This window comes from Carex rostrata, chromosome 18 (genome assembly GCF_964058835.1).
Source record: "Carex rostrata chromosome 18, lpCarRost1.2, whole genome shotgun sequence".
Taxonomy (NCBI): Eukaryota; Viridiplantae; Streptophyta; class Magnoliopsida; order Poales; family Cyperaceae; genus Carex; species Carex rostrata.
The window spans coordinates 9,568,571-9,578,804 of NC_135935.1; the positions used below are offsets into that span (position 1 = coordinate 9,568,571).

General features: G+C 32.9%; 1 protein-coding gene across 5 annotated transcripts; it reads left to right on the plus strand.

The window, feature by feature from the left end:
• Positions 1-3,386: 3,386 nt before the first annotated feature.
• Positions 3,387-9,899, plus strand: LOC144569633 (bifunctional riboflavin kinase/FMN phosphatase-like). 5 transcript variants are annotated; one of them, XM_078320093.1, is made up of 13 exons: positions 3,387-3,530; positions 4,865-4,961; positions 5,058-5,192; positions 5,539-5,725; positions 6,267-6,397; positions 6,692-6,761; positions 7,163-7,228; positions 7,809-7,963; positions 8,078-8,173; positions 8,278-8,429; positions 8,500-8,583; positions 9,008-9,205; positions 9,615-9,899. In XM_078320093.1, exons 3-13 carry the CDS (start codon positions 5,117-5,119, stop codon positions 9,672-9,674), a joined length of 1,275 nt encoding a protein of 424 aa, XP_078176219.1. In that variant the 5' UTR covers positions 3,387-3,530; positions 4,865-4,961; positions 5,058-5,116; the 3' UTR covers positions 9,675-9,899. The 5 variants fall into 5 exon arrangements, with proteins under 5 accessions (XP_078176219.1, XP_078176218.1, XP_078176220.1 ...); XM_078320092.1 differs by having other exon boundaries at positions 4,865-4,934; XM_078320094.1 differs by having other exon boundaries at positions 4,865-4,934; positions 5,063-5,192.
• Positions 9,900-10,234: the final 335 nt, after the last annotated feature.

Here is a 10,234-nt window from a genome sequence, read left to right on the forward strand (position 1 = left end):
TGAGATATCTATGCGAATTCGCTTTAGCTTTCCTAGTCTATTACTCTGACCGTACTTTATTTAGCTTTTTTAGATCTAATCTAAGCTTAGAACCTAGTTATTAACCCTTCTTGTTATTCTAATAATTTTTTATTAGAGAAACCAATAATATGAGAGGAAGAGGTGTGACGGCTAGGAGAGAGAGAAAAAGAAGGAAATAAATTTTTAGAAAATTGCTTGCTTACTTCCTTAATGAATATCTTCTCTATCTCTCCTTATATACAAATATACTAGGGTTTCCATTGTGTAACCTTCCTAGTATAATTCTCCTTATTAAAAGAGCCAACCCTAGCTGCTGCTACAGTGCGCGCTACAGTGTATGCTACAGTACCAGCCTCAACTCATATTAATTTTGGGTTTTTAAAAACTTATGTTATAACAATGTTTTGCACATTATTAATTATGTGTCATGTATATTGTACTATATAATATGCACCATATTATACCAAATAATATATATGCACACTTCTCATAAATTTATCTTCGTTCTAAGCAGTCATAATATTTATTTATCACATGTATATTATTTCATATCATATGAAACAATATACATCATATAAATAAAATATCCTTCTTGTTTCTCGTTCAATTGGTGTGACCTATATGGAGGATCTGTGTTATGTTGGCAATGACATAAAATATTTTATTACCATAAACTATAAGCGGTATTCTAGCTATACATTATAGTTATCCAAATAACATAGATGTAAAGTATCATTTTTACAATACATGATCCTTTAAAGTAACATTACGAATAATATTACTTGTGTCCATTCCTTGCCACATGATATTATGAATAATATACAAAGTCGGACTGTGTCATCTTTATATTATATTCGTTTCTTGGTTTCTTAAGTAAATTATAAATATATAACTGCACTTCAGTTATATTGCACGCATTATAATTCTACTTTACCAAGGGGCCCATAAAATATCATCACTCATTATAAATGAGGGGCAATGATACTATTGACATATAACTTTCTCCCGCAGAAGTTATATACAAGGAACTAATATTTTTATCACCACTTATGATAAGCATCTTTTAATACTAATTACATTATATACTTCTCATGTGAAAAAGAAATACATCTCATATCATAGAATTTCGAGACACAATGAAAATATTAATGACACTAACATAACACATATAATATTTTCATTCATTATGTATGTTTAATATATGAAACCTTTCATATACTTATGTTATTAAACGATAAGCCTTTATCAATATTTATAGAATTACAATGTACTTCAATTAACATAACAAACTTATCATGGTATATTAGTGTTCCATGCTAATAACCAAGTTTGTTAACATTTTAGAGATTTATGTTTGTCATCATATAGAGTTCTATGGTTCAAGACCAAGAGCATCTTCTTGAACACTTCTATAGATAAACATAAATTTCATGGAACAAAATGCATGTAGCATCCAATTCATAAATATAACATGTAAAAGTGATTAACATAAGATAACTTTTAGAACACATATCTAACACCTGACATATCTCATTTCTCTCTTTCATCCCTTTCTTTATCTTGTTTGTATTTGGCTTGCCGTGAACCATAGCGTTGACATCATCTCTCAAAGCGCTTCGGTTTAGTGAGCCAAACCTATGCAGGCTGGAGGGTTCAAAGGCCCTAAGCGCCTGGATTTTAATTCTATTGTGTATTCTAGATACACTCAACCTTCCATGAACCGATTCATTGACAGCTATAGGCACAGAGTTCAATATCCATGAACCATGTCTGCCTATGTCAACCTCTCAGCAAAATTATCACAGAGAGATTGACCTGTGGGCCATATTGGTCAGGACTTGCCTTGCTGCACCCAATTTACACCCATGTTGATTGGATTAATGCTAGGGGTACATGGGATGAGGTGGCACCAATCAGAAGCCGCCATGTCAGCATGATTTTCAAAAATCCATAACTCTTCAACCATTTTGAGTTAGAAAGCGTATAATATATCAAAATTCATGGCTTCTCATGTATAATATTATTATGTATTCTAACATGCCGTTATCCATTCATCTTGGAGAGCCTTCATGTATTTTGGAATTTTCCAAGTATTTTAAAATTGCCATTTTTGCTAAATTAATTATTTAGCACCATTTTAGGGTACAACAAGTAGTTACCTCCGATTTAATTATCTATACCATATTCGATCCTTAAGCACCAATGTAGTACCTGACTCCCAGATTGATTCGAATCTTAAATCCTTTTTCTAAATATCAAACCACTCCTTGAAGCTTTAGAAAACTAACGAAACCCTTAAGTCATATTTACGCCACCAACCATAAATATTTCTCCATTTATCACATGGACCCTCCTTGATATAATCTCGAGTGGAATAGTTGTTCCTATCATCTAAATAAATTGTTGTAATATTATTCTTATTTTAAATCCTAAACCGTTAACAAACCACATCGATCTCAACTACGTTGTCAAACCCGAAATCTTTCTCTAAAATCCTAAAGAACATTCTTTCGATAAAATATAAAATGAATTGTTATCACTACCATATGCACAATAATGTGACTCTCCTAGATCCCAAATTTGTCGTTCAATCGCTATGCTTGTATCAACTCTGTAAATTGACTTATTCATAGATTATTAAAATTCTATCTAACTCAATTAGGTTTGCTTAACTCTGCTAAAATTCACATTTATCAAATTTAATTTGATTACTATAAAATAAATGAAATAAATTAAAGTCAATTCTATGTTGTCATATATAATAATAATTGAGATAGGCCAATTCAATCTAAATTAAATCATTGTATATTAAGAATTAATTTACATTCTATTTGAACTGAAGCAAAATGAACTATCCAATTCGAGAATTTATTTCTCAAACTTGACTCCTAAGCTCATTTTCAATATTATAAAAACTTGTAGTTCGGTCTGGTAAGAATATTGTAATTGTAATTAAATTATGTCCATTCTAATCAAAATTTAGAGAAGGTTTTTCTCTGTTTGCAATTGGTTCGATCCGTCTTTAGCACCTGATAGACATTATGGGCCGGCCCATCTATCTTGGCCCATGAGTGACAGGTTCGATTTCTCTGTTTGCAATTGTGTCTGATCAGCTTGCTCATAGGTCATAGGAGCACATCTTGTTCATCTCTCGAATTCTCCCGGAGTGCGTATCCTCTGAGATATCTCACTTTTTGATTGATTCACGTGTACGGTGATTATTCGGGGATAGGATAGTGCAGGGGCCAATATTATTGTGCATCGAGATTCGTGCAAAACGTATTTGAACGGTGGAGGTTTTCCAAGAAAACACTCAAAGTTTGGGACATCTCAGAGGATATGACCCATCTCGTGTTCTCCCATTCTGTCTCAAAACTAGGTTCTTCTCCACTGGTTCAATCAGTTGCTTAAATTGAACTCCACAGTTAAAAGTAGAAGGATCTTTTATCTAATATAATAGGCAGATAACTTCTCTTTCAAAGGGGGCACGGGCACGGGCACCTATTAAGGTGAATATTATATTTAGTAGACTATTCAAATTTTGCATCCTGCGATACTCCCAATAAGTTAAGTTAGGTAACTAATTTAGGTGACACTATTTTGTGAAATTAATCAAATAATATTGATAAATTCTCTCATAATATTATATTTAGTTTTTGATATTTTCTCTGTTAATTGAAGCTCTGAATTATAATTTTTGGAAGTCAGTTTGTTTATTTCGTTACTTATTTAAGATTGAACAGATTAAATGGTAAATTGATGGCTTGTTAATTTATGCTGGACCTTGATTCAGGCTCATTATGGAAATAATTGAGAGACATCTGTGTCATGTACTGAGTTTTGCTAGATTTATAGGGATAAAATAATTCATGTTTTTTTGTTTTTGTTTTTGTTTTTGTGCTGTCATGATGCTTCACTGAGATTGCTATTATTGGTGCTAATGAAAGACACCTGGGAATAAATACGTTAATTGTTACCAGTTGTAAATGGATTGATAATAAATACTTTAATTGTTACTTGTAGATTTCTAGTCATATGATTTGTTCATTTTGAAATTTTATTTTGCCTTGAAATCCACTTCTGATGTGCTTTTGAATCTCATGGAATTCTAAGAGATTTAGAAATGTAATATCGTTGTTGTCTGAGTTGCTTTGCCTTTAAATTTTTTTGTACCAGTTGCATTATCACTTGCACTGTTACTCACTTTGTACCGAATTAATGTTGAAACTAAGAAAAGAGTTGCTTTGCATGGCTTGTTATATAGAGGGGAATCAGAGAATAGAGTGGATTTTGGTTTATTGTTTTAGGCCGATACTTTTTTCTAATTCTGTTATGACTGGCAGCATATCACTAAAGCTTGAAATGGAATGACCACAATTTTTTTTTTTGCTTTTCATCCATGATTCCAGCAAGGGACATGTCATAATATTGTTCTAAAATTGGCTTGTGTACAATATGCATATTATTTTTTGGACACACACATAGTCAATAAAGGCAAGTTGACATGTAATCGAAGAGACAAATCAGATAACTAAAGGATAGAAGGTTTGTTACCGAATCGATTGTTTCTTCTCACACAGCCGGTTCCAAGGCGAGACACCTCGCTTCACGATCATCAACAGAAAATCACCTCTTGCCTCATGGCTTCTCAAACCCGACAAGCAACGAAAAATCAGCAAGTACCAAATCACAGTCACGAGATTTTGGTTGGGGAGACACGATTTTGGTTGGATCAGCTAGTTTTTGGTTGGAGAGACACGATTTTAATGATTTGGTCTTTAGCTAGTTTTATAACCTTAAAAAGTATATGTATGAAATTTTATTTATTTTGATATGTCTCCAGTTTCAGCTAATCCTGTTCAGTAGAGACACGATTTTGGTTGGATCAGCTCAGCTCAGTAATCTCGAGTAAGGTAATTGTCACTGTTGTGCTTCATAGGGTTAATGGTGCATCTTTAATAATTGGAGCAATTAGCATTTAGGTTGTTACAAGGAGTTAAGTCTTTTTTGTCATTGAGATACATTTGTCTTGTCAGGTCAGGTATTTGATAAAATTCATAGCTTTGGAACTTGCATTAAACTCCAAATTCTGGAAATGGCAGCATCTAAGTCAGTCAGCAAGAAGGTCTCACATGTCATTGTTGATTTGGATGGTACTCTCTTGAACACAGGTAGTATCGCACACTCATCCCAGAGCACAAGAAACAGGAAATTAAAATGAAACTTTGGTACAGATTTATAACGGATGCAGATAAAGAAAGTGAATTGCATTAATCACCTCATTCACATGTCATTGCTGATTTGTATTAATCACCTCAGTCAAGCTGCTTAGACTCTAAAAAGTCAAGAAATTTATACAGATCAAAAGAAGTAAAGCAGGGTCACAGAACTGCAGACATATATATTAATTAGGAAAAAAAAAGGCAAACCCTTAGTTGGCTATGTTTACCCTAGCAGGAAAAATAATTTTCCAAATTAATAACAAAAGTTATGGCACATGTACTTATTTGAATGCAGATTCCATTGCAATTCGAATTTTGAAATTGCTTCTTGAGAAGCTTGGGAAGAAATGGGACAGCAAAAGTGCACATAAAATTGTTGGTAGAACCCCTCTTGAAGCTGCAGCTGCTGTGGTAGAAGACTATCAGATTCCATACTCGGCAGAGGAATTTCTTTCAATGGCCACTCCATTGTTTGCTGACCAGTAATTCAATTGCGTGCCCTCTTTTTTAGATTTTCACGATTACTACTGGACCCTTTTACAAATGACATGAATCTGCTTGACTAGAAAATGATTATTATCTAGATATAGAAACCACCAATTGACAATCTTTCCCATACTCGTTAATGAACCTCATTTGTTAGGAATTTTATACAAATAACTGGGAAGCAAATGTGAATTTCAATTTTTTTTGTTTTCTTTGTTTTGAAGAATCGGTTGTGGGCAAAATCAACAAAAACAAATAAGAAAGAACCAGTTATGAACAAATTTCTTGAATTAAATTACGGAAGTTGAAAATTTATTCCTTTTGCTGACTTAATGGCAATATGTTATGTACAGATTACTGAAACTTGTTCCTTTTCCTGTTGCTACAAAACATGTGTAATTTGAAAAAAAGGCCCTTTTATTTTTTAGGAAAAAGACCCTTATTATTTTGGTGTGCGGCGTTATGTAACTATAAAGAATTAAAGATAATTTATTGGCTAAATTTTTTACAGATTTACTTTGCTTTTGTTGGCTGTAGGTGGTGCAACATTAGACCTTTACCTGGTGCTAACAGATTGATCAAGCATTTAAGAAGTAATGGTGTTCCCATGGCTTTGGTTTCAAACTCTCCAAAATCAAACATAGAAACCAATATTTCATGCCATGATGGTAACAATTTTCCTATCGATAAGCTTGTGACTGAACTTTGGACCATTGACCTTTCTTTATACCTTTGCTACCCATATACTGATTTTTTCAATAATAGCATCCAAAAAATAATTTTAAATGCATGGCATCGATTCTGGAAAATGTGCAAATTCACTGTTTTCTGGAGTCATATATAAGTTGGGTGATGGATACCATGGCACTTTAGTGACCTACAAAGAAGTTTTCTTTCATTTCATGACTGAAATTATTTTAGGTTTTGCTAATGTTTACTAAATTTATCTTTTTGTGTTGTAGGTTGGAAAGAATCTTTTTCTGTCATTGTTGGAGGTGATGAAGTAGAAAAGGGAAAGCCTTCACCTGATATGTGAGAACAACAACTCCATTTTTGTCTTCTGTATTATATTGTTTTACTTTTTTTTTTTTTTTAAAAAGGCATATATGCGGATATGCCCATTCATTAACTAGTTACCATTATAATTACAATGTCTTAAAGATTAATCTATCTGTAATTCTGTATGCTATCAGCACACACACACACACTTACATCATTGATAGAATTATCAGCTATCTACTTCTACCGTACCAGAAACTGGTACAGGAGTTAGAAGCTAATAATTCTTATCTCTGTCTCACCCATTTTTGTATCCTCAACCCAGCCTTTGAAGACACAAACCACATACCCTATTTGCTGGTACAGTTTATATTGATTTACTAGTCAAGGAGAAGCTTACTCTTTACTTGTTGTACTGATATCTGATTGTGAAGTTTCTTGGAAGCTGCAAGAAGGATGAATACTGAGCCATCAAGCTGCTTAGTTATTGAGGATTCAATGTAGGATTTCTCTTTAATTCGCTAGTTTCTACTTTTATCTACTTTTATCTTAATTTATTTTTTTACTACGACGGTCCAAATAAGCACATCTGAAACCATAAGGCCCGCATAAGCTAATACAAAATAACTAAAAGAAAATGAGGGTTCAAATGCTTCCATTTCTTGTGCCTCCATTATGTCTCTATGTTCAAAGCTTTAATAACTTTAATAGCTTCAAAATTAAACCATTAGATATGATTAGTATCATTTTCTCTATGCACATATAAGATATTATTACATTTTCAACTTTGTTTTGATTGTTATCAAGAGCTTGCAAAAATACTCTGATGTGGATATTTGGTGGACGTTAATTTTTCAACTTAAAGTCATAATTTTTTATGTATACGTAGAGAAAACAATATAAATGACATCTAATGGATTTATTTTGACATCTAAATTTTAGAATTTTAATTATTAAAAAAATTAAAAAGTGGAGGCATTTAAACCCTCCTCAGCACTATTAATTGAGAAAAAAATTGGTGCTAAGTGAGTCAGTTAGTGTACAAGTAAATTTGAATATTCTTGTTGATGGTCATGTTAGAACTGGTGTTACTACTGGCAAGGCAGCAGGAATGGAAGTAATTGCTGTGCCATCTATTCCAAGACAAGCAGACAAGTTTAATACAGCCTCTGAAGTACTCAACTCTCTGCTCGATATTGAACCTGAAAAGTGGGGCCTTCCTCCATTTGAAGACAGTAAGCGTGACTGCTAAGTAACGAGCAATATTGATATATGTACTTTATGTTACTAATGCAGATAGCAGTGAATCAGTTTTATTAGTTTATTTCTAATATTACTCTTTTCTGCAGGGATAGAAGGTACTTTACCAATTGAGCCGTGGTATATTGGCGGACCTGTAATCAAGGGTTTTGGTCGTGGCTCGAAAGTTTTGGGAATACCGACTGGTATATCAGAATATCAGTAAATTTTCAGTGCTGTCTTTTTCTTATATAGTTGACGTAAAGATGTGCAATTTTGCTAATTAATTTTTTTCTTGCAATTTTGAAAGCCAATTTATCTGCTGAGAGCTTCTCTGATATACTATCAGAGCATACTTCAGGTGTGTACTTTGGCTGGGCAGCTTTATCTAAAAGGGGTATATACAAGATGGTCATGAGCATAGGATGGAATCCGTATTTTGACAATACTGAAAAAACTATTGTGAGTTAATCTCTTTTGTATTATCTCTATGTACTTAGGTATCAGAATGCTTAAATGTAGTACTTTGCAGGAACCATGGTTGTTGCATGAATTTGACGAGGACTTCTATGGAGAGGAGTTACGCCTTGCTATTGTTGGATATATAAGACCTGAGGTATAAGGAGACACTATCCTTTGTATTAGTTACTGTTGAGAGTTGAGTTTAAAAAGGGTTATGTAAAAGGGAAATTATGAAATAGATTAGGGACCTATATGTAAGATGTGTACTCCAAATAATCCTTAGGGTGAATTAATGAAATGAACTTTTTTCCTAAAATCAATTGTTACTGTCAAAAAAGAAAATACTAAAATAGTTACTAGTCAAATAGAGGTTATGGTACGACAATATCATGCTAAGCACAAGCATTAATTTATTTTAATCATAATGAGAATACTGGCAGCTTGTTACATACTATTTTTTCGTCCTGCATTAAATAAGCCAAGGATGCAATAACAAGGTTATTTAACAGAGCATCATTTAATGTCACAAAAGCATGATTTCCAATCATATATCTGTTAACTTGCTTGAAATAATGCAGGCAAATTTCCCTTCTTTGGAGAGCTTGATCGCAAGAATTCATGATGATGGAAGAATAGCAGAGAAAGCACTAGATCTCCCTTTATATGCAGCATACAAGGATTCACCTTATCTGACAAATCCTTTGCCAGAGAACAACTCTCAGCTCTCAGCTCTAGATGACAGACCTTGCAAGATGCACGGGGCATTACCAAAGAAAGTATGTAATTAACATTTTATTCTGGTGGACTCTTCTGTTGGGGACCAAAGTAAAGTAGATAATGTCTGGATTCTCGCATTTCTCTTTTGCGAGACTTGCAAAACATCAGATTTAAACCATCTATAGAGAGGATTTTTTTGTCAACTTTTGTCCATGCTGTTTTTCATTTATTATTTTGTTAAATATTGAGCCGATTGTCGAGTCCACTTTATCTGCAAATTGCAGTTATGTGAACACAGAATCTAAAAGTAGATAATGCGTAATACAGCTGAGTTGGCTGCCCTTGAATACCTGACCCATTGATCTGTGTCTAAATTTGAGCTGACATAGGTTCTATTGCTAATACAAGTTTTGGTATATTTGCTTGGCACCTGACAGGATAAGTACTTTGCATCCCTTCCAATTGCAGGAACTTTTTAATGTCTATCCTGGATTTAATAAAGATAACTATTTATATTTTTATTTGTAGTACTAGGACTGTAACTCATGTGTCGTATCGTAATTTATAATTTTTTTAATGGACCATATTTATGAGATCATTATCATTTAAATTATTTTTAAATCCTATTCCTATGATAATTATCTGAATGTGGGAACGTGTTTTTATTTTAACTGACAAAAATATTTTCTATGTATCATAACATAAGCATGATGGATCTCGATGCAATCCAAAAGGTATATTGAATATTATTTTTTTAAGTTTTTATGTAGTTCCTCATTAAAAATTAAATTTGTGCTTGTAGTCTAGTGAAATATTGTAAGCTCATATTATAGTCACCTACTACACATCATAGTGATAAATGAATTTTTTGGGTTTGGTTCGGTGAGATCAAAAATTTGTGATTCGGGAATAATTTGGGTATAATTCGGGAATGATTTGGAATTATTTGAAGCAGAAATTTCAGTCCTGCAAGGGAGCAAAAAAAAATAATTGTTCTTGGAAAAATTCGGAAAAAAATTGTGAATAATTTGTAAAATTCTGGAAAAGTTCATAAAATTCGGGAATTATTCGAGTTTAATTCGGTCAAA

Excerpts from the sequence above, each read along its gene's own strand:
- LOC144569633 (XM_078320093.1), top strand. The coding sequence starts at position 5,117 with ATGGCAGCATCTAAGTCAGTCAGCAAGAAGGTCTCACATGTCATTGTT. Across the intron at positions 6,398-6,691 it reads CAATATTTCATGCCATGATG|GTTGGAAAGAATCTTTTTCT; the intron begins GTAACAATTTTC and ends TTTGTGTTGTAG. Across the intron at positions 8,430-8,499 it reads ACAATACTGAAAAAACTATT|GAACCATGGTTGTTGCATGA; the intron begins GTGAGTTAATCT and ends AGTACTTTGCAG.